We start from the raw sequence: 23,802 nt of genomic DNA on the forward strand, positions 1-23,802 counted from the left end.
CTAATAAAGATCTTTCTTAAGCTGCTGGTATGAAGTGTTTATTTTAGTTAAACCGCAACAATACAACTTCCATTTAATGAATTTATCCTTTTGTGCTCATGATTTTAATATCTTCATCAGACTCTGCTTTTAATTCCCAGGTCAGCATGGATCAATATTCTATCAATAGCCCATCAGGTCCAATATTCTAGCTGCACAGAAAACACTTTATCTGTGATTGTGTTTTCAGCTGCCAGTGAACTGAGAAATATATAATGATCATTGAAATAAAAGAGCCATTTTGCCCACATGTTTTGTATTACCATGTTGATTCTGATAAAAGTTACTTTTTAAAGTACTGTAGTGCACATAAAGGAGACTTTCTGTATGATAAAATTGGTGACTTTCTGCTAAATGAAGATTAATCAGAAGCCTTCATTCATGCCTGACTCTGATGAAGGCAGTATCGCAAACTGTAGCAATGTGCCTGAACAGAGATTCATTCAGTAGAACAGGATTAGAAAACACAGCATCTGAGCGTGGATACAGACTGTAAGGCCCATCCAGTCTACCCGGTTTCATTTCTGGTGCAATGCCAGAGGCCCTCATGTTTCATTAAATGAGGACATTCAATGATTTAGGTCCCCTGAAGCTGGTTTTAATCTTATATTATTTATGTTCCATTTGTCCCTGGTATAGCAAGAAAAAGGTTGTGTCAGCAGTGCAGTAAGGCAAACATTGACTATAAAGAAGAAAATGTTTTGAATGATACACATAAAGCAGTCAAAATTTGTGCTGTGATTTTTGCATGTGATATAAGATGTTTAATTGTAATAAGAACTCCAATATAGAATAATGAGAAGGCCATGGTTGGCCCATTAGTGAGCACAAGAGAAAAATTGTGGCTGCATGTAGCCCTTGTATGGTGGCATCTTTCTACGCAGATCTGCAAGAAACATTCTGAGAGGTTGCAGTGTTAACTCTCTTGACTCAGTCAGGTGAATTTTCAAAGGAGCAGTGCATGTAAATATAACAATTTTCAGAACTCTTGTATCTCCATTAAGTGCACTTAACGTGGGTAAAACCTATTGATAATTCAATGGCAGATTCTGAAGCAATTTTCAAAAGGCCACTTACAAGGGTAAAGTGCACTTACATATGAAAAACCCTGTTTAAGCATCTAAATACTTTTGAAAATCAAGCCTACAGAGAGATAGCATGCACTGCTAGCCAATCATGGGGTTGATATGGGTAGCTTTTCCAATTTTGTGACCTGTCTAATTATATTCTGTTGTTCCAATGCTTATGGAGAGAGCTAGGTAACTAACAAGAAGTGTGTGTGTGGGGGGTGGGTGGGGGGGCAGGGGTATTTAGTTCATTCATTTGATTGAAAGCATCCTACCCCAATTTTCATTACTCTTCTGTTCCATTGAGCCCAAAGAGGAGGAAGAGAACAGGTGACTTTATAACCACTTGGCTTCTTAATGGTGCTTAGAGCTAAGCAGTCTTGACATAATTTTACCTAAGTGGTATCGCTGAGGGGGACATATTAACACACACACACAAACACACACACACACACACAGCCATTATGAATGCTGCATATGTAAAACAGCTATGCCAATGAGAATTTTTTGACAGAACCAAGCCAGGTAATTTTGTTTTATGACAGTTTAAGCAAAATGCATTGCCAGGTTTTCAGGCTGAGTGCATCACATATGAAAACAGCTCAATAGATTGGAAGAGTTATTCTCGGACGGACACAGTACACAGGTGTCTGTACAGCCCTTGTTGTCTTCAGATGAGCTTCAAATATATTCCATTTCTGTGTCAAATGCAATTGAGTAAATGTATTTGAAGTTCACTTGAGGGAAATTCAACTATGGCCTGTGTTTCATAGGAAGCCAATCAGTACTGATTTCTTGTCTATTTCCGGGATCTCGTTATATTATCCTATTGTCAGATATCTTTATAAAACATAGTTATACTGAATTTTCTTCTTTTACAAAATTATATTTGTCTCAAGAAAGCATGTTTTAAATACAATAAATATCCATTTTATATAATTTAACCTGTATAAATTGATATCTCTAATTTAAAAAGTTTCATGTTATTAGTATTACAAGAATATACAGCATTCTCCTAAAGGTAATGTCCACAGCGCATGAGCTTCTGGAATGCCTTCTTGAAATCTTCATTGAAGATTGTATAGATAAGTGGGTTGATCAGGGAATTGAGGTATCCCAGCCAGGTCAGAAAATTGGACATGTGGTCAGAAATGTAACATGCATCGCAGATGTTAACTACGACTTCTTTAACAAAGAATGGGAGCCAGCAGATCACAAATGCGCCCAGAATCAAACCCAGAGTAGTCGCTGCCTTCCGTTCTCTTGTGCCAGAGATTTTCTGCTTCTTCCATATCTTCTCTTGCTTGCTTTCAGACTTTGGGTTCCTTACCGTAATATGAATTCTGTCACAGTCCGTGGAGGGATCGGAGAAAGACTTCTCTGCAATGCACAAGGCAGAGCCCATTTTAGAACTTTTACCAGTTTCCAATAGCGCTAGTCCATTTTGTTCCCCCTTGGCGACCCGGCTTACACTTCTTTTATGGTACAATGTGGTTGCAGCCTTGTATATTTTGTAGTAAAGGATTAGTATCAAGGCTAATGGGATGTAAAAGGCGCCAAAGGTGGAGTAAATGGTGAAAACAATGTGATCGTGTTTGATGATGCACTCATCCTCCCTGTTATTCCCTTGGTGTCGCCAAAACAGTGGGGGCATAGAAATAAAAATGGATAAGACCCAAACGACTGCTATCATGAAGCCTGCATGTTTGGGTGTCCTTTTCCTGGCATACTCCACAGCATCAGTGATCGCTCTGTATCGATCCAATGCAATCGCTGAAAGATGCAAAATTGAGCATGTGCAGCAAGTAATATCAACGCTTAGCCATATGTCACAGACCACTTGACCCATGATCCATGACTCCTTCACAATATAGACAATGCTAAAGGGCATAACGAGGACAGCAACTAGGAAATCAGTTACGGCCAGGGAGCATATTAAGTAGTTGGCAGGATGGTGAAGCTTTCGGGTCACAATTATTGCTGCAATCACTAGAGAGTTGATGGCAGTTGTCATCAGTGCCAGGATGGAAAGAGTGAGTGAGATAAGAATCTTCATTGTTACTCCTTCGCCTAGTTCTCCTGAAGTACAATTATTTTCGGTTGAGTTTATTAAATCCATGCTTCCCTATAAAATTAATATTCACATGGCAAATGGGACACCTGGAAAAAGAAAAAGAAACAGTTCAATAGGTTGGTTAATTATGCGAAGGACTAACCCCATTATCACTGTATTACGGATGGAAGAGGTATCCTGCTGTTGAGAGATGAACAAGTGTGGAGAACGGCTAGATGTTTTTTATTTCTATAAAATGAAAATTATAAGCTTGTATAAACCTCTTACTTTGGTAGCAATCAATCTTATTTAAGCAGCATGATTGCCCCCTGTGCAAGGACGATCCCCTAGCCTGGAAACTGTGTTTCCTGGTGATTATTACCACTATGTTGTTTGACAGCTGAAACTCATTATTTCTCTTTCACAATTAGTCAGCAAATGATGCTTATGATGGGAGTATTCATTGTCCCCAGAGCATTCAAACATGAACTGTAGCATCCCAGGAAATAAAACTATTAATGCCCTAATTCCACACTTGCTCCCAACTTCCCATTAATGGCATTACAAATAAGCTATATTTGATGAATTACTGTATAGGTATATGCTGTGTTGCCAGTATTCCACATGCTGGCTATTTCTTTCCAAACCTAACGTAAAGGGGCGCTTGAATTATTTTAGCATTTATTTAGTCATATTTGTTTCTTGCTTAACATCAAGATGCACAGAGTGAGTTACAAAAATCATAAAACAATTAAAAACAAGAAATCTATAATAAAAACAATACAGACATTACCATAGACATTACCTGTTAGATCATGAAACAGGAAAAAAAATATGCCCAAGCAAACCAACAGATAACAGCAATAAAATTATAAGGTCACCATCTTATAAAACTAGAAACACAGCAGACTAAATATAAAACCAATCAGCTATCAAAAAGCATACTCCTCATACAATTAAAAATAAAATGAAAATCATTTTAATCAATAACTTCCTCAGTATCAACAATACTGAATGGGCAAAATAATCTACAACATATATATTAACCAGTTCATACGTAGGAAATAACTCCTTCCATAAATATCACTGCAAAACATTCATTTCATTATCTGTGATTCAGTTGTAGCACTTCTGCAATGCAAAGAAGGAGAAATGTCACAAGTAACATTTTATGATCTGTGATAAATCATGAACATAGAACATAAGAACGTAAGGACATAAGAAATGCCATACTGGGTCAGACCAAGGGTCCTTCAAGCCCAGTATCCTGTTTCCAACAGTGGCCAATCCAATCACAAGTACCTGGCAAGTACCCAAACATTAGATAGATCACAAGCTGCTATTGCTTATTAATAACCGTAATAGCAGTTTATGGATTTAACCTCTAGGAACTTATCCAAACCCTTTTTAAACCCAGTAACACTAACTGCTGAAATCATGAAATAAATACTGTTTCTCTTCATACATATAGGGAGGGCAACACATACGGGTAGATTTTCAAAGGGGTACACGCGTATCCCCCCGAAAACCTACCCCAACCCCCCCGCATGCCTAAATCCCGGGGCTTGCATGGAGGGGCGTGTCAGGGGGGGCGTGTCGGGGGCGTGCCGGCAGTGACGCAGCGTTTTGGGTGCGGCGCCGCGGGCGTGGTTTCGGCCCCGGGGCGTTCCGGGGGCGTGGCCATGGCCTCCGGACCAGCCCCCGGGACCGGAACTCGGAGCGGGGCAGCCGGCCGGCGTGCGCAAAGTTACGCCTGCTGGAAGCAGGCGTAATTTTGCCGACAAAGGTACGGGGGGGTTTAGATAGGGCCTGGGGGGGTGGGTTAGGTAGGGGAAGGGAAGGGAAGGTGCGGGGGGGGGTGGAAGGAAAGTTCCCTCCGAGGCCGCTCCGATTTCGGAGCGGCCTCGGAGGGAACGGAGGCGGGCTGTGTGGCTCGGCGCACGCAGGCTGCCGATTTTGGGCAGCCTTGCGTGCGCCAACCCCGGATTTTAATGGATACGCGCGACTACGCGCGTATCTATTAAAATCCCGCGTACTCTTGTTCACGCCTGGTGCGCGAACAAAAGTACGCGATCGCGCTAATTTATAAAATCCGGCTCATAATGCATGTGTTGTCAAAGTGCATAAGGTACACCAATGTTCAAAACAAATTATCCCTAAGAACCTGAACAAAGTTATATTTGCACTTTGCAGTGCATAACTGGTGCAGGTGAATATACATGCATACTTTTCAAAATGAAAAATATGCACGTAAATTCCAACTCTACTCCCTGGAATGCTGATTTTTTTGCACACAAAAGTATACACAAAATTGGGTTATGTGCATGCTTCTATGTGTAGAAATCCTGTGCAATTTTATAACAATGAAAACCAAAAGAGCTGGGTGGTCCCACAAAAAATTATACACTAAAAAAAGGGAAGACCAAATGATTATTTAGAAAAATTTGCTCACCATGTATTTTTTATTTTTTTGTTTTATTTTTTATCTGTTTTTTATAATTTTTTGAAAATTATTAAGAAGAAAGTGAACCGCATCAGCAAGCCAGTCAGCATATCTCCTACAATCTGGAGATCGCCCGGTCCTCTCAATCATTTGCAGTCACTTATATGTGCGGTCCATATTTCAAAATGTAATATACAAGACAAGGCTCATTGTCCAGATGTATTTTTTAACCTCCAACACAGGCTGATATCAGACCACAGTGCAGTATAGATGGCTTGAGCTGTGAATAGGCTCAACTACGGCCGAAGTTTCGCTTGAAAGCTTCTTCAGGAGCCAAAACGTAGCTAAATTCACATTGTCCACGGACACAAGTGGTGTTGCAAAATGCCTCCGTCTACTGTAAAGTTGTAAAGCCTGTAGATAGTGACTGGAAACCTTCAGGTCCTAATCTAAGAATCGACAGAAATTTAAAGAAATATACAGAGGAAAATAAGCTCAGAGAAGTCACTATCTACAGGCTTTACACCTTTACAGTAGACGGAGGTTTTTTTGCGTTAATCCGTGCTGAGCGTTCATTTGGTATGCAATACTCTGATTTTTACACATCTGTTTTAAAAAGGACCTGATTTGAACATTATTTCAAAGAAACCTGCTGTGTTATCACCGTTGACTTCGTTACGTGTTAACTTTGTGATGTTTTAAGCCAAATCAAGTGGCTTGTAAGCCCCTGAGGCAGCTCTTTGAGCGAAACTCAGCCAGAGTCGGGCAAGCTTCAATAAAACCTTGTTTTACACCGACCCATCCACGTGTTTTCATTGCTGACAGCCTACAAAATATGAAAAAGGAAGACGAGATGAAGGGGCAGGATCTCCTTCTTAATTATTGTGACTTGTTTTCACCATTGCAGTACTAAATGAATCACTCCAGATGTTCATGAGTTTGTTTGGAAGTTATCAGGTGTTTAGCAGGAAATAAAGAGATAAAGTTCACTGTGGCACTAACTCAAAAGCAGTCCATATCTTCATGTAACATGGAAGTAGAGAGCCAGTGGTCTCCTCTTTACTCTTCAGCATCAGGACAATTCTTCTAGTTGTTGCTTTTCTTATATATTTAGATTTTATATTCTGCTTTTTGGCACTTCAAAGTGTACATCAAAGCAGATTACATTCAGGTACTGTAGGTATTTCCCTATCCCCACAGGACTTACAATCAAATTTTCTGCCTGAGGCAAGGGAGAGTAAAGTGACTTGCTCAAAGTCACAAGGAGCAATAGTGGGATTTGAATCCTGGTTTCCCTGATGCTCTAACCACTAGGCTACTCCTCCACTTGGCATTACTACCTATGGGCCGATGCAGTAAAGTGCACTCAGGTAGAGCGCACTGTTAGCCCCCGGTTGGACGCACGTTTTCCACACGCTATTTTTACCCCTTATACAGTAAGGGGTAAAAGCGCGTGGAAAACGCGCGGCCAACCCCCTGAAACTAATAGCGCCTGCAACATTCAAATGCATGTTGATGGGCCTATTAGTTATTCCCGTATGATACAGAAAGTAAAATGTGCAGCCAAGCCGCACATTTTACTTTCAGAAATTAACGCCTGCCAAAGATAGGCGTTAATTTCGGCCGGCACCGGGAAAGTGTACAGAAAAGCAGAAAAAAAACTGCTTTTCTGTACACCCTCCGACTTAATATCATAGCGATATTAAGTCGGAGGCCCCAAAAGTAAAAAAAAAATTAAAATCTGCCCACGGCCCTTGGGTTGGAAGACAGACGCTCAATTTTGCCGGGTTTGAGAACCGACGCCGGTAAAATTGAGCATCGGCTGACAGCCGCTGCTTCTGTCAAAAAGGAGGCACTAGGGATGCACTAGTGTCCCTAGTGCCTCCTTTTACCTCAGGCCCTCATTAGCATATTTTTTCTTACTGAATTGCGCACCCAGAAGAGTGGCCTGGGCGCTCGCTGGCTCTCCCGCGGGTTTTTCTGTATCGGCCTGTTAATTAGCAAGCTAGCAGAAAACAAGTGGGTTATAATGCAAACTGATTGATAGTTTGTCAAAGGTTCAGTCTGTCAAAGGTTCAGTCTGTCAAAGGTTCAGAACCCCAGCACAGGGCCCAGCCCTGTGCTGGGGTTCAGAAGATCAAGGTTTGCTCAACTATCTGGATACATTGAATCAAGCCCTGCCATGGAAATGCTATACTCAGATCTGGGGAGGGAGCAGGCCCGGGACAGCACACCTGGGGGGGGAGCAGCAGGCTGGTGGCAGCAGAAGAGACTACAGGCCACCAGTGGAGCTCAACCCGCCAATGGCTGAAGAAGGAGAGTGCTGGTAGCTGAAGGAGAAAGGCTGCTGGCTGCTGAAGAAGAGGCCAGTTGGAGCAATGCCATTGCGGGATCCTATCCCCGTGCGCTGGCAAAGATGAGGGGCCTTAGAAAAAGAAAGGCCATCACAGATCCCATCCCCGTGACGGCAAAGTGGAGGGCCAGAACTACAAGGCCGTTGCAGGATCCCACCTCTGCGGCAGAAGTAGGACTTTGGCTGTGGATAATGAAAAGGCCCTGCATGTGTGTGGTTGTGAATGGGAGCTTGAATGTGTGTACATGGGTGAGAATGGGAGCCTGTGGGGGGGGGGGGGGGTTAGATTACGAGCTTGAATATGTGTAAGTGGGTGAGAATGGGATCCTGGGTATGCATCTATGTATAAGAATAGGAGCCTGGGTGTGGGTCTGAGTGTGATTGGGAGCCTGGGGGAGGGGGGCGGGGTGAGAGAGTGAGAGCTTGTGTGTCTGTGTGTGTATGATAGAGGACGTAGAGTGAGAGATGTGTGTGTGTGTAGAGAATGTGTTTGTGTGTGGGGAGAGCATATGAGAGTGAGAGCTTGTGTGTGTGAGGGAGTCTGTGAGAGAAAGTGTGTGTGTGTGTGTGTGTGAGGGAGGAAAGGAAGAAGATGGTAGGAGAAGAGAGACACTGAAAAGGAATTAGGGCATGAGCAACAAGTGAAAAACAGGAAAAGAGACCGGGAGCCACTGATTAGAGTCATACAAAATCAGACAACAAAGGGTAATTGCCAGGTTCTTGTGGCCTGGTTTGGCCTCTGTTGGAAACAGGATGTTGGGCTTGATGGACCCTTGGTCTGACCCAGCATGGCATGTTCTAATGTAATATTTTGAGATTTTAGCAATTTGAATATAACATCTGGGAATGTGCATTTCTTATATCTTTGCATTTTGCTCTTTCTTCAGTATTCCACTGTTCAGAGTTTAGTTTCTTAAGTTTCTGTTTTGTTTTTTTCTGCGTGTTTCTGTTTCTTAGTCTCTTATTTCTATATTAGGTAAGGGTTTGTCTCTGTTTTGCCAGTGTGTGTGTGACTGAAGTGCAGCATTTCTGCTCCATGTAGCATCTCTGTAGTAGTCCAGCTTGTTCTGTTATTCCAGTAGGTGATGAATTAATGTTCCAGGGCCTGGAGTAGTATTTGCATTGCTGCTTTTTCATAAGGTTGCTGTTATTTGAATCCTGAGAGTCAGTGCTGTGACTGTATGATATGGCAAGGTTCTAGATGCCTCTTTCTTTGCAAGAGTTTGTCTTACTTCACAAAATAGCAATGGAGGGATATTTTTTGCTGAGGTGATAACAGAATTTGAATATTTTTTTTCATGTTGGTTGTAATGTGAATTGTCCTAGCTCTGCTCTGCACCTGTTCTGATGATTAATGATATTTTATTGTAGTTATGATGATTTTTGGCTTTCTGCAAAGAGGATTCATGAAAGAATACATTAATTTTTGTTTTATTACATAATTGATTAAATCTGTTTCTTTGTTTTCTTTGCTTTTTACATGATATACGTGTGCATTTATAAACTGCAATAAATATAAAATGCAGATTAATAAGCAATTTTTAATTCTGGTAAATTCTTGAAATAATTGAGGTAAAATATTTTAAAGTTTCACACATGATGCATAATGGCTATTGCAAACTATTAGAAAGCCAATGTAGGCTGTAGTATATGGCATTATTTATCAATAAGAATACAACTAGTAGGTCTCAGACCTACATGCCTACAGCACACCCATTTTAAACTTGGGCCCAACCAAAAAATCAGTTCTGGCTGTGGTGCCGAGGAAGGAAAGAGGCTGCCGGCTGCCAGCAGCTGAAGAAGGAGAGAGGCCACAGGCTGCCGGCAGCTGAAGGAGAGGCCCATGTTTTTATCTGTGTATGTGCGTGCATGCCCGCTTACAACTTCCGCTCTCCCTCCCCAAGCAGGAAGGTTGTTGGGCCGTGGTGGAGCATCCCACCACGGCCTGATGACAATAGGAGCCCCTTTATGTATATGTATCTTTCATGTGTGTGTGAGAGCATGTGTGAATGTGTCTGTGTGAGAGCATCTGTGGGTGTCTGTATGAGAGCCTATGTGTGTGTTTGTGTGTCTGTGTCAGAGCCTATGTGTGCATATGTCTGTGTGAAAGCCTATGTGTTTGTGTCTGTGTAAGAGCCTATGTGTGTTTTTGTGTGTGTGTATGTGTGTGTGTGTGTGTGTGTGAGAACCTATGTGTATGTCTGTATGAGAGCCCATGTGCCTGTGAATGTGTCTGTGAGAGCCTGTATGCTTGTGTGTGTGTGTTTGTGAATGTTTATGTGCCTGTGAGAGCCTATGTATCACATATATGCTTTCATAGACACACATACATAATGTATCTCTGAGGGAGAAGGAGCCTGTGTATGTATGAGAGAGTGAGAATGAATGTGTTATTGTGCATGTGTGTGAGAGGGAAGATAACATTTTTACAGCCCTACCTCCCTCAATCCACGATGATCTCAGAGTGACTAGAAATCAAAAGATCCCAGGTATGGAGAGCAGGAGATTTTTACATTCTTATTAGTTTTAATTATTGGGTCTAATTTGATGTTTCTGCTCTTTTGAAATATTTATTTTTTGGGGGGCTAATAGCACATTTTTAATTATTGGATTTTTTATTCATCAGATGTTTTGAAATATTTTATTGGTGAATGGGAAATTATGGATATTCTTATTCAACTGGTTTGAAATATATATTTTTTTTTACGATTATGATTTTACTATTATGATTGATGTTTTATATTTCTTGATTTTATTATTTAATGTTTTATGAAGAATGGTAATGCTTCTGTTTTTCCATTGTGGTGCATTGTCCTTTCGCACCAAGGATGTGTTTCCAAAGCCTACTGCCCAGGAGGGAAGTGTTAGGTCGGCCGTCATAGTTGGAGATTCGATTATTAGGAATGTAGACAGCTGGGTGGCTGGTGGGCGTGAGGATCCTCTGGTAACATGCCTACCTGGTGCGAAGATGGCGGACCTCACACGTCACCTAGATAGGATTTTAGACAGTGCTGGAGAGGAGCCGGCTGTCATGGTACATGTGGGCACCAACAGCATAGGAAAATGTAGAGGAAGGTTCTGGAAGCCAAATTTAGGCTCTTAGGTAGAAAGCTTAAATCCAGAACCTCCAGGGTAGCATTCTCTGAAATGCTCCCTGTTCCACGCGCAGGTCCCCAGAGACAGGCAGTGCTCCGGAGTCTCAATGTGTGGATGAGACAATGGTGCAAGGAAGAGGGATTCAGTTTTGTTAGGAACTGGGGAACCTTTTGGGGAAGGGGGAGCCTCTTCCGAAGGGATGGGCTCCACCTTAATCAGGTGGAACCAGAATGCTGGTGCTAACCTTTAAAAAGGAGATAGAGCAGCTTTTAAACTAGAACAAAGGGGAAAGCCGACAGTCGCTCAGCAGTGCATGGTTCGGAGGGAGGTATCTTCAAAGGATACTAATTATGCATTAGAATTAGGGCATCCCGACAGTGAGGTTCCAATAATAAGAAAAGTAGTCCAAGTGCCTGTAACTAAAAGCTCACCTGAGCTAAAAAATTCTAACATCCCTATCAATTAGAAAGCAGAATGAAAATACAAACAAAAAGCAAACTTTGAAATGTTTGTATGCTAATGCCACAAGTCTAAGAAGTAAGATGGGAGAATTAGAATGTATAGTAGTGAATGATGATATAGACTTAATTGGTATCTCAGAGACATGGTGGAAGGAGGATAACCAATGGGACAGTGCTATACCGGGGTACAAATTATATCGCAATGACAGAGATGAGCACCCAGGAGGCAGTGTGGCACTTTATGTCTGGGATGGCATAGAGTCCAACAGGATAAACATCCTGATTGAGACTAAATGCACAATCGAATCTTTATGGGTATAAATCCCTTGTGTGTCGGGGAAGACTATAGTGATTGGAGTATACTACCGTCCACCTGGTCAAAATGGTGAGATGGACAATGAAATGCTAAGAGAAATTAGGGAAGCTAGCCAAATTGTCAGTGCGGTAATAATGGGAGATTTCAATTACTCCAATATGAACTAGGTAAATGTCATTGGGACATCCTAGAGAGATAAAGTTCCTGGATGTAATAAATGATAGCTTTATGGGGCAATTAGTTCAGGAACCGACAAGAGAGGGAGCAATTTTAGATCTAATTCTTAGTGGAGCACAGGATTTGGTGAGAGAGGTAACGGTGATGGGGCTGCTTGGCAATAGTGATCATAATATGATCAAATTTGAATTAATGACTGGAAGGGGGACAGTAAGCAAATCCACGGCTCTTGTGCTAAACTTTCAAAAGGGAAACTTTGATAAAATGAGAAAAATAGTTAGAAAAAAATGAAAGGAGCAGCTACAAAAGTAAAAAGTGTGCAAGAGGCGTGGTCATTGTTAAAAAATACCATTCTAGAAGCACAGTCCAGATGTATTCCACACATTAAGAAAGGTGGAAAGAAGGTAAAACGATCATCGGCATGGTGAAAAGGGGAGGTGAAAGAAGCTATTTTAGCCAAAAGATCTTCATTCAAAAATTGGAAGAAGGATCCAACAGAAGAAAATAGGAAAATGCATAAACATTGGCAAGTTAAATGTAAGACATTGATAAGACAGGCTAGGAGAGAATTTGAAAAGAAGTTGGCCGTAAAGGCAAAAATTCACAGTAAAAACTTTAAAAAAATATCCGAAGCAGAAAGCCTGTGAGGGAGTCAGTTGGACCGTTAGAAGATTGAGGGATTAAAGGAGCCATCGCGGAAAGATTAAATGATTTCTTTGCTTCGGTGTTTACTGAAGAGGATGTTGGGGAGATACCCGAAGCAGAGAAGGTTTTCATGGGTGATGATTCAGATGGACTGAACCAAATCACGGTGAACCTAGAAGATGTGGTAGGCCCGATTGACAAATTGAAGAGTAGTAAATCACCTGGACCGGATGGTATACACCCCAGGGTTCTGAAGGAACTCAAAAATGAAATTTCAGACTTATTAGTAAAAATTTGTAACCTATCATTAAAATCATCCATTGCACCTGAAGACTGAAGGGTGGCTAATGTAACCCCAATATTTAAAAAGGGCTCCAGGGGTGATCCGGGAAACTACAGACCAGTTAGCCTGACTTCAGTGCCGGGAAAGTATTCTAAATATCAAAATCACAGAACATAAAGAAAGACATGGTTTAATGGAACAAAGTCAGCATGGCTTTTTCCAAGGCAAGTCTTGTCTCACAATCTGCTTCACTTTTTTGAAGGAGTTAATAAACATGTGGATAAAGGTGAACCGGTAGATGTAGTGTACTTGGATTTTCAGAAGGCGTTTGACAAAGTTCCTCATGAGAGGCTTCTAGGAAAAGTAAAAAGTCATGGGATAGGTGGTGATGTCCTTTCATTGATTACAAACTGGCTAAAAGACAGGAAACAGAGAGTAGGATTAAATGGATGATTTTCTCTTGGAAGGGAGTGGGCAGTGGAGTGCCTCAGGGATCTGTATTGAGACCCTTCAATATATTTATAAATGATCTGGAAAGAAATACGAGTGAGGTAATCAAATTTGCAGATGATACAAAATTGTTCAGAGTAGTTAAATCACAAGCAGATTGTGATAAATTGCAGGAAGACCTTGTGAGACTGGAAAATTGGGCATCCAAATGGCAGATGAAATTTAATGTGGTTAAGTGCAAGGTGATGCATATAGGGAAAAATAACCCATGCTATAGTTACACAATGTTAGGTTCCATATTAGGAGCTACCACTCAAGAAAGAGATCTAGGCATCATAGAATGTTGGGAATTATTAGAAAGGGAATGGTGAATAAAACAGAAAATGTCATAATGCCTCTGTATCGCTCCATGGTGAGACCGCACCTTGAATACTGTGTACAATTCTGGTCGCCGCATCTCAAAAAAGATATAGTTGCGATAGAGAAGGTACAGAGCAGGGCGACCAAAATGATAAAGGGAATGGAACAGCTCCCCTATGAGGAAAGACTAAAGAGGTTAGGACTTTTCAGCTTGGAGAAAAGACGGCTGAGGGGGGATATGATAGAGGTGTTTAAAATCATGAGAGGTCTAGAACAGGTAGATGTGAATCAGTTTTTTTACTCTTTCGGATAATAGAAAGACTAGGGGGCACTCCATGAAGTTAGCATGTGGCACATTTAAAACTAATCGGAGAAAGTTCTTTTTCACTCAACGCACAATTAAACTCTGGAATTTGTTGCCAGAGGATGTGGTTAGTGCAGTTAGTATAGCTGTGTTTAAAAAAGGATTGGATAAATTCTTGGAGGAGAAGTCCATTACCTGCTATTAATTAAGTTCACTTAGAAAATAGCCACTGCTATTACTAGCAATGGTAACATGGAATAGACTTAGTTTTTGGGCACTTGCCAGGTTCTTATGGCCTGGATTGGCCACAGTTGGAAACAGGATGCTGGGCTTGATGGACCCTTGGTCTGACGCAGTATGGCATGTTCTTATGTTCTTATGTTGCTCTGCTTGTTGTGGGTTCCAGTTCAGTTCTTCTCTCAGTGCATTTCTGTTTATACTTTCTGATCTCTTCATTCTGTATTTGGCGAGGGTCTGTCTGTGATGGAGGTGAGGGATGGGGGCATGTCAGTTTTTAAAAATACAGATTGCAGGAGGGAGCTGGGCTTTACTTGATGGGCAGGGACAGAGACTGAATGAATCGTGTGTGTGTGTGTGGGTGTGTGTATGTGTGGGGGGGGGGTTGCAGGTGGGTAGCACAGTAATTGTTCATACAGGGTAGCAAAAAATCTAGCACCGGCCCTGGGAGGGAGAGAAGACTATTGCTGCTATTGTGGTTAGTGCTGCTAGTCAGTGAGTGTTGCTGTCATGCTCTGGGGTTTAGAGTTTCCTTGTACCAGTGTTGAAACGGTCTTTGTGCAAGCACAAGATTGGCCTTAACAGGTAGCAGCTGAGACATCACAAGGCAGTCAGAGTCCAAACTGTGGTCTTGGCAGACAGAGAGCAAGTTGTGGATCAAAGTCCATGCTAAGGTCAAGGCAGACAGAGAGCAAGACAACATTAAGGTCCAGGCTGTAGCAACTGCTCTGCTAATTGGGCAGGAGAGCTATTGCAGAGGCACTGGCTGGTAGTACTAAGCTTCTTTATATATTCATGTAGGATGTGATGTCATCAGCCAGCGCCACAAGAAGTCCCGGCTGCAGGACCTAGAAAGGAAGTTCTAGCTAAGGTTCTTGGATGCGGCATGATGCCAGGGGTTATGCTGGAGCCGCTTCAGGTCAGGGGTGAAAGGCGTTACAGGTGCTGATGGTGCATCTTGGAGGAGATGCCTCTGGCCCAAGCTGGCCAGAGTCCTCCAGGCACACTATCTGGGGAGAAGACAATCAAGTTGGAGGGAATAAGGAGGAAAATAATAATAAAAAAGTTTTCCAATTTCCTGATCCCCTAATGTAATTCTGTTTTAGCTCTCTGGGAGTGACATGGAAGATGGGCAGATAAAACAGGAAAAAAGGTTTGGTCTAGCAGCCATGCTCCACTTAAAGCGAAACAACTTCAAGCCGATACAGTTATACCCCCTATGAACCATTACAACAGTTATCAAATATGGACTTCACATGAGAAATATTATTATGCCTATAATCACATCTACAATGACAAAAGAATCCTTTTGTCATTGTAGATGTGATTATAGGCATAATAATATTTCTCATGTGAAGTCCATATTTGATAACTGTTGTAATGGTTCATAGGGGGTATAACTGTATCGGCTTGAAGTTGTTTCGCTTTAAGTGGAGCATGGCTGCTAGACCAAACCTTTTTTCCTGTTTTATCTGCCCATCTTCCATGTCACTCCCAGAGAGCTAAAACAGAATTACATTAGGGGATCAGGAAATTGGAAAACTTTTTTATTATTATTTTCCTCCTTATTCCCTCCAACTTGATTGTCTTCTCCCCAGATAGTGTGCCGCAAAAGAATCCTTCTTTTGCGGCGTGAGAACAGCATATTCCAGGGCTCACAGTATATCAGTTCAGGTGTGTGGGCATTCTCACAAATCTTTGCACCTTGTTGCTTAATTGTTGTACGGTAAAGGTTAATGCCACCCACAGTTCTCAGCACAGTGGCACGACTGCAGACTCATCGGTGCAGACTCTGTCTAATTGATATCATTGAAACTATGGCAATCACACCATCATCTCATTTACTGGAACATAGTCTGCCTGCCTGGATCTGCTGCTGGAATATCAGCAGTAATAATGTCTGTATCTTCATTTACTCAGCTAAAACATGCTGCCTAGCTGACATATTCCAATTGCTGTCCTACTATTTGTCATCTTTGTTATTTTTTTTTTTTCATTGCCTGGTGGTTTTCCTCCTGCTCCTTTGTAATTCCAGCTCATTCAAAACTAGCCTCAGAATCTTAATTTGCAAGTCTCTGGGATCATTCTCTACCCCTCCCCCCCCTCTGTTTTTATATTCCCCCTCCCAACTGAAGCCAGCCAACTCAATGGCGATCCTTGGCCAGAGAGCACAGATTCAGGCCAGATCTGGTCACATTTCCCACACCCAGATTTGTACTCAAAGCAGGCTCCAAATTGTTCAGATCATGCTTGATCTTGGATTTTTCTGTTTCTTGTCACTGTCTTCCCTGTTCACGCCTCTCTTCTGTCTTTTTTCCATCCCAGAGCCTAACCACAGGTGATGGTGGATCTTTTGTTTACTGAATCCTCCATGTGGCAAGCATTATTTTCACTATCCATCTCCCTGTCTTCCAATCCTGATCTAAGACTTGCCATCTTTTTGCCTATGAATACGAATATTTAAAGGGCCAGCCAGTCACTATTTGTTACATCCAATTACACTTTTCCCCCTTGACGACAGTGGCTAATGGATCTTGCTCATTGTACACAGTCATTTCATCCAACATAAAATATAGAACTAATTAGGACAAAAAAGTCAGGGTCTGGTGGTATTTTATGTAGGTCATGTTTATCAGTTGAAAAAGGCTTCGAGCTTTTCTACAACAGTTATTAAAATGTGATGTCACAGTATTATTGAAGTACTGTTATTGAAAACATTTGAGACTAAATGTAAATTATATTCAAACAGGCTAAGAGTGACTTACATGATTCAACATTATTCTTCAGGCATTGACAGACCTTTGCTGGCACTGTTGGTACCAATGCTGCCCCACCTCACCAGACCTCAGAATCCCAACACCTTAATCCTCAATCCCCAATCTCCTACCCTATCCCTTCCTGTCCCAGTGCCCTCCAATGCCCAGCCCCTTCATCAAACCGATGAGCATGAGGGCTTCAGACATGCTGTAAGTGGACAGCAGAGTATGGGGCTCAAATCAGCCTGCAGCCCCATGCCCGGGAGCCTAGAGGGGTGGGGATTGGGGCCTATGTTTGTGCAAGCATGGGCTAACTCAGTCCCCATGCAGGCTGCCATCCACTTACAGCCTGGGCGGAGCCCTCAAGCTCTTCCATTGTGCCCAGTTGCTTCCTTCCTACACCGATCTAGCTAAGGATGTCTCCCAGCTCTCAGCTTTACAAGCTTGAGCACCTAACCAGCTCCAACTGTGGCTGTCACCCTTCCTTGTCCTTACCCCCACCCACTGTGTTAAGGATATCTTCCAGCTGACGGATGACTGAAAAATGAAAATACTGAAAACAGAATATATACTTTGATTTTGTGTCATTTCCCATCTGAAATGACACAAAATAAACAAGAAAATGTCTATTTGTTTCTGTTTTAGTGTGTGCTACAGACAGTTTTCTAATGCACATCATGAGGAATGTAAGTAACGCACTGGTGCGGCTTTGCATAGTTTGTCAGGAGAGTGTTCCTGTCCCCTTTTGTCCTTAGCTGGGAAGTATAGCCAAGTCAGTGCGCAGCCCATGCTACACAAGTAACTTGCCACCTCCCCTCACCCACCCTGATTATATCTGACATCATCCGAAATGATCATTCCTAAGTCCCTTTTTCTATTTAGCAGTTGCCAGTCCTTTTCCTCCTAAAAGATGAGGCTAATGTTTTCTGACGCCCACGAGGCATGATTTTGTATTTCTCTTAAAAGTGTGCATTTTTTGTCAAGCCAGGCATCACTCAATTTCAGACATTTCTGATAGACCAACAGCAGAAGGTAAAGAGAAGCAATGCTCAAAGGCATCGAACTGGCTAACTAAGGAGTTAGCAGACTAAAACCCCCAGGTTGAAAAGTGTGGCCCACAGAGCTCCTGAATCTAGTCACTTATTTATCCACTAAATATTAGGCAATCCACAAGGCGTGCTGGGATCGGGGGAAGGAATTAATATGCACATATTTAAATATATGCACATATATTCCAGTACATATTCAGTTTGCAAATGTAGCAGATACAAAATACATGGGTACAAAAGCAGCCAAGCATCTTGCACCTTGGTGCATTTTAGAGAACATTTCCCATTTACTTTTAGGTCATATGGGGTAGATTTTAAAAGGAGCGTGTGAGTGTCCATGTGTGTGCGCGCGGTTCCCGGCGCACACACATGGACACACACTCGCTGGTGCGCGCATGTTATAAAATCAGATAGCCGCGCACACATGCATGCCGGATTTTAAAATCCGTGCGCATATGTGCTGGCAGAGCACGCAGGGGGATGAATTTTTGCTAACTACACATGGCGACGCAATCGAGCCTTCCCCAGTTCCCTCCCCCTCCCTATCTAAACTCCCTTCCTATTCCCCTTCCCCTCTCTTCCCTGCCCCCTAAACCCTTCCTATCGACTTACATTTTTTTTATTACTTATTGCTCTCCTGGAGCAGAAGTAGTCTGCATGCGCCGGCCGGCTGCCGACATGTGCATCCCTGGGACAGCAGCTAATGGCCGCTGCCCCAGCCGGCCTCCATCCTGCCCCTCCCAGACCACGCTCCCAGCTCGCCCTTTTTGCAGGGCCTGGCACTTGTGCGCGTATCGGGATTTACGCATGTGGCCGGGCCCTTTGAAAATGCGCGTGGTGCTCACAAGGCCTGGCCACGTAAAGCCTGATTTTTGCGCGCGGGCCTTTTAAAATCTGGCCTAAAGTATTTTAGATCTTCCCTATAAGAACTACTCTACACTCGAAAGGACATTTCTACTGCTAGTGTAAGCTAAAGAGTGCTTAATTTTTTGTTTCTTTTAAAGATTTTTATGATTTTTCAAAACTAAACAATTGGGTTGAACGTCCTGTGTGTGGTCAGACTGCTAGAGACAGACAGAAAAGCCCAAAGGAGGGAGCTGACCGGAGCTGGCGAAAGGTTCTGTAGTGACTCAGTACAGAGGTGAAACTGGGCCAAAGAGGCAGGTGAAGAGGACATCATGTACTGATAATTACAACATAACCCAGTCTTCCAAGTAGTTTATAATTAGTTTTCACTATTCCAGTGAATGCCTGTTGCTTCTCTTTTATGTATGGACTGGAAACTCAGCTGCAATGCAAAAATCACCTAGCTGGACCAAGGAAGCTGGGCGTGTTTTTCTTCATGAACCTGTTCAATTACAAGATTCTCCGTCAGGCCGTGATGAGCCATGAACTCACCTTCATCTTTCTCTTAAGTCACAAACATCACTGAATAATGCGAAGGCATCTATGCTGTCAGCTCTGCGGACAGCTTCCTGTTTGCTTCCTGTAGACACCGACATCTCAAGAGCAAGACGCTGCTTGTTAGTTTTCAAGGGTTAATGAATTCCTCCAACCTGAAACAGAAAGAGAATCCTGAATGAAAATGTGTGAGAATGTCTTTGTTCTGGTGAGGGGAGATGACACATTACTGTCCTCAGGTTGTTGATAAAGAGAGTGAATGTGTGTGTAAGATATCTGTATTTATTTATTTATTTATTTATTGATCTGATTTTTATTTCACCTATTAGACACTTCAAAGCAGATAACATAATTTATCTACCTATAATTTTATTGGTATTTTGGGAAATTTATAAACACTTTTATGAGGTTTAAATTATTGAATGTTCTATTCGTCAGCAGCCTTGAAATATTTATTCTTTTTATTAGTATAGTTTTACTATTATAATTGACATCTTATATTTCTTGATTTTATTGTTGGTCGGTCTTCCAGTGTGACCAAGGGGAGGGATTTTGCTAGTGCGTAGTTCCTGAGTAGGGATCTATAGCAGTCTGGCCAGTTCTGTTTTCAATAGGAGGTGTATTGGTGTTCTAGGGCCTGTTGTAATATATGCAGTGCTGCTCGTTCATGGGTAGGATGGTAGCTGTTTTTTTGAGTCCTGGGAATTAATGTTGTTGTGATACAGCATATTTTATTTCTTGGAATAAACTGTAGTCTTGGCAGGCTGTGATAACTTTTATTGGACCGTGTATTATCCAAAAATACTATGTGTGAGTATTGAGACAATGTAGGAGCTGTCTTGTGAATGTCTCTGATCTGACATCTGAAGAAGGCATCTATGTAGTTTTGCAAGCTTTTATACAATATTTTTAGATACAAGTATTTTTATTTTACAGATATTTTTCAGCAGCCTGACATGTTCTATTTTCCTAATAGGAGGTGCACTGGTGTTTAGGGCCTGGTGTAATTTTTGCAGTGTTGCCTTTTCAAAGATAGGGTTGTTGTTGTTGCTTGAGCATTGTTTTGGTATGGGAGGCTCACTATATTGTAATTCCTTATTCATGCCTGAGGGCTAAGCTCACTCCCAATACCTGTTAAAATGGGCCTAACGCCCTATGGGTTCCAAATATTTTCTGTGTCTTGGGGAGAAAGGGTTGAGGGAGTGAGACTGCAGGAGACCTGAGGGAAGACCTGAGGGAGGGGGTATGGGAGGGAACTGAACGATCAGGCCTGCTGGTGACTCGAGGGGGCTGGGGGAGAGACTGAATCCCCTGCTATAAATGTCACCGCACGCCCCTGCATCGTATCATAGCTCATTTACCGTTGCAGAAGAGACCAACTGCAGTCGTTTTAGCTCTCTTTTTTTTAATGTTGCTCTGCAAGATCAGTCTCGTTTACTTCTCAATCCTTGGACTCTTAAAAGTACACTGCGTGAACTCTGCATACGTTTGCCCTTTCATTAATTCAAGCTTGCAGCTGTCTGTATGTCAGGCTGATACTTGCGCACAGAGCTACTTCATTCTCTTCTGCTCACTATTCCCTCCCACGTGTAGGTGAATTAGTGCCATCCCACGCTCCCATGGCTGGCTAGCAAGAGGATTCCCCTGCAAACTTGCCCACACAGCCATTCACTGTCACATCCCTCCATGGGGGTAATTATACTGGAACGAGCTCGTGCCATGGACCAGAAGGACATTTCTGAAAGCAGTCCCACTTATGCCCATCGGCAGCTAATGGTAAAAAGAGAGCTCTCAGCACAATGGAATAAGCAAAAAGTGACAATTAATGACCTGAAATTTCAAGGAGCAAGTAAAATCAGCATGTCTCAGGAAATATGGTGATGGGAGCAGGTCCTAATCGTGTTACTCCTTTTGCCATGACTACAGATAAAGAGAATTGTATTTTTTGCCAAGTTACAAGTCACCTGTCACCTACAACAGGGATATAATGAAAGCATCAATAGCCCAGCAGCCCTGCCTCTCTGAGCATGACTACCCTGCAGAATTAAACACCAACAACAAACAAAAAAACACAGCACATGCAAAACTGGAGGTTATCCAGGTGCATCAGCAATGAAGCAGGAAATTAAGTTTTGCTCTCTCACCAGTAATTAAATTCAACTTTAACTGTTTGCTGTAGAGAGGGGTTTTTTTCATTGCATAAGGGGCCATCAATCAAAACAGCGCTAAATCACTGCTGGGAAGCAAGGGGGACTGCTCTCCCGTGGGCTCTTCCACCTGCTGGGTACCCATATCTGCCAGGGAGAGGGACGCAGGGGGAAGGCAGCTAACCCAGACAGGAGGCAGCAGCAGGCATTGCTTGGGCACCCTGGAAAGATATTGGATTTTGGTTTCTTGCAAAAAGAAAAAAAACAAGTGATTTATTGATTTAAAAATATTTATATCCTGCTCGCTCCATTGACTTGAAAAGAAACAAATAATACCTTACAGCTGATCCATTTACAGGCTGCAATGGTTAGAGGTAGTACTGGTGCAAAATGTAAGAACAGGTAAGGGGAACTGATGGTTTTTCATCCAGGTTTCCTGACAGTGGGATAGGGAAATCTCCAGTAGCAGGTCTGCTAACAAGCAGTCAGTGCAGTAGAAATACTTCGTCTGAGTATTATGAGTGCATTCTAGTAATTTCTGTATTTTATTGTTATTTATGTGTTTATGTGTGTTATTTTGTAAATCGCTTTTGTAGGTTTAGCTAATTATGTGGAACAGTATATAAATGTATTAAATACATTGCTTATCACTGGAACATACAAATTTACAAGCTGTACATTAAAAAAGTAGTTTGATTCTGAATCTTTTATTTTGATTATAAGGAGATACTCATACTTGCTAGAGGGAAAAGTGACAGCTGCATACTCTCCTTCCCTAGTTATTTGCATTATTGATTTTAGTGTTAGAGAATCAGCACATTACCACTAGCTTGCTGTCAGTAGGAACTATTCTTGGTACCTTAAGCCAGAGAGAAAGTGACATTTCCTGTCTGTTAACTCCAAGTCCAGGGCACAGACATTCTTCATGCTTTGGAGGTAGTTTCTCAAAGTGCCCCCACTGCTGCTTCTGAGATATTTCAGCCTGCAGCACATTTATATTCCATTATTTTCCCAGAAATGTGCAGCTGCACTTAGGCTTCCGCACAAGCTCTTGTGTTCTTATCTACAAAGCTCTTTCCACCAAAGCAATTTAGAGACAAATTGGAGAACCTGGAATTCAAGTTTAGCTGCACACAGCTCAGACCCATGGCTTCTCCCAGTTTTCCCTGATGACCTAAATCCCACCAATACTTTGCCAGTCGTAGAAATTAAAGAATGCACGTAGCTGAACAGTGTTCTAGGCCATGCTCACAAAGTTTGCAATCAGCTATGAAAAAGAATCAAATGTATTATTTGTACAAATCCAACCGTTTGTACTTTGCCTGTTCGATTGGTCAATAATGCAAGTTAAAACAAATCAATGTACTGTGCATCAACATTTCATTAGTATTTCCAGCCCCTCGCCCAAAGCAAAAAAAAAAAAAAGACTGCCTTCTCAATTCACCCAGAAACCCTGTGAGAAAGAGGAGAATGTAATACAAATGTGCCTTAATAAGGAGTGCGGAAAATTAAAGGAGCTTTTCCAGCTTGTGTGTTGCTATAGAAATGCAGTTTTCCCCCTCTTGGAGATATCAGCAATATTAGGAAATGGGGAGGGGCAGCTCCATAAGTTGCTCCTCATTCATTGTAATTCTTGAAGGAATGAGAAAGGACGTGCGTTAAACGAATCTTGTACAAAAAGGAGGCTTTCCATAAGAACCGTAGCAAAATAAAACCAGCAGCAGAAAACGCTGGACGTCCTGGCAGGGCTGGCGCATCCTATTATTCGAACTGGGCGGTAACCTCAGGCAGCGCTCCTTAGGGGGCACTGAAGAGCAGCCATGTGGGGCCACGAGCAGAGCCCGTCCGGCTTAGAGCCCAGAGAAGCATATACTTGCCAGGTGCGAATGCGGTAGGAGCCTGGGGGGTGGTGCGACGGGGGTGGGTGGGCGCCTAATACCCTTGCACCGGTCCTGTCCCTGGAAGCATTCCTAGTTTAGCCCTAGTTACATGGGATACAAAAACTGTACAGTCCGAGCTGTTCCTTAAGCTGGAAAGCCTTGTTTTATGGTTCTGATACTCATGATGGGACATAAACTCTATAATCTACCTTTTTGGATCAACTCCAATTTTCAAAACTTTAAGTGCAAAAGTAGCCTCTACTCGCATATTCCATACTTTAAAGT

General features: G+C 42.3%; 1 protein-coding gene across 1 annotated transcript in view; it reads right to left on the reverse strand.

The window, feature by feature from the left end:
• Positions 1-1,366: 1,366 nt before the first annotated feature.
• Positions 1,367-23,802, reverse strand: part of HTR1F (5-hydroxytryptamine receptor 1F) — a 100,466-nt gene continuing 78,030 nt past the window's right edge. The window contains exons 2-3 of the mRNA XM_029579245.1: positions 19,488-19,645; positions 1,367-3,266 (exon numbers count right to left, since the gene is read on the reverse strand). Of these exons, the coding sequence (XP_029435105.1) occupies positions 2,122-3,225 (1,104 nt within the window). The 5' untranslated portion in view covers positions 3,226-3,266; positions 19,488-19,645 and the 3' untranslated portion in view covers positions 1,367-2,121. The remainder of the gene's footprint in view (positions 3,267-19,487; positions 19,646-23,802) is intronic.

The sequence above is a fragment of the Rhinatrema bivittatum genome, chromosome 15 (genome assembly GCF_901001135.1).
Source record: "Rhinatrema bivittatum chromosome 15, aRhiBiv1.1, whole genome shotgun sequence".
NCBI lineage: Eukaryota > Metazoa > Chordata > Amphibia > Gymnophiona > Rhinatrematidae > Rhinatrema > Rhinatrema bivittatum.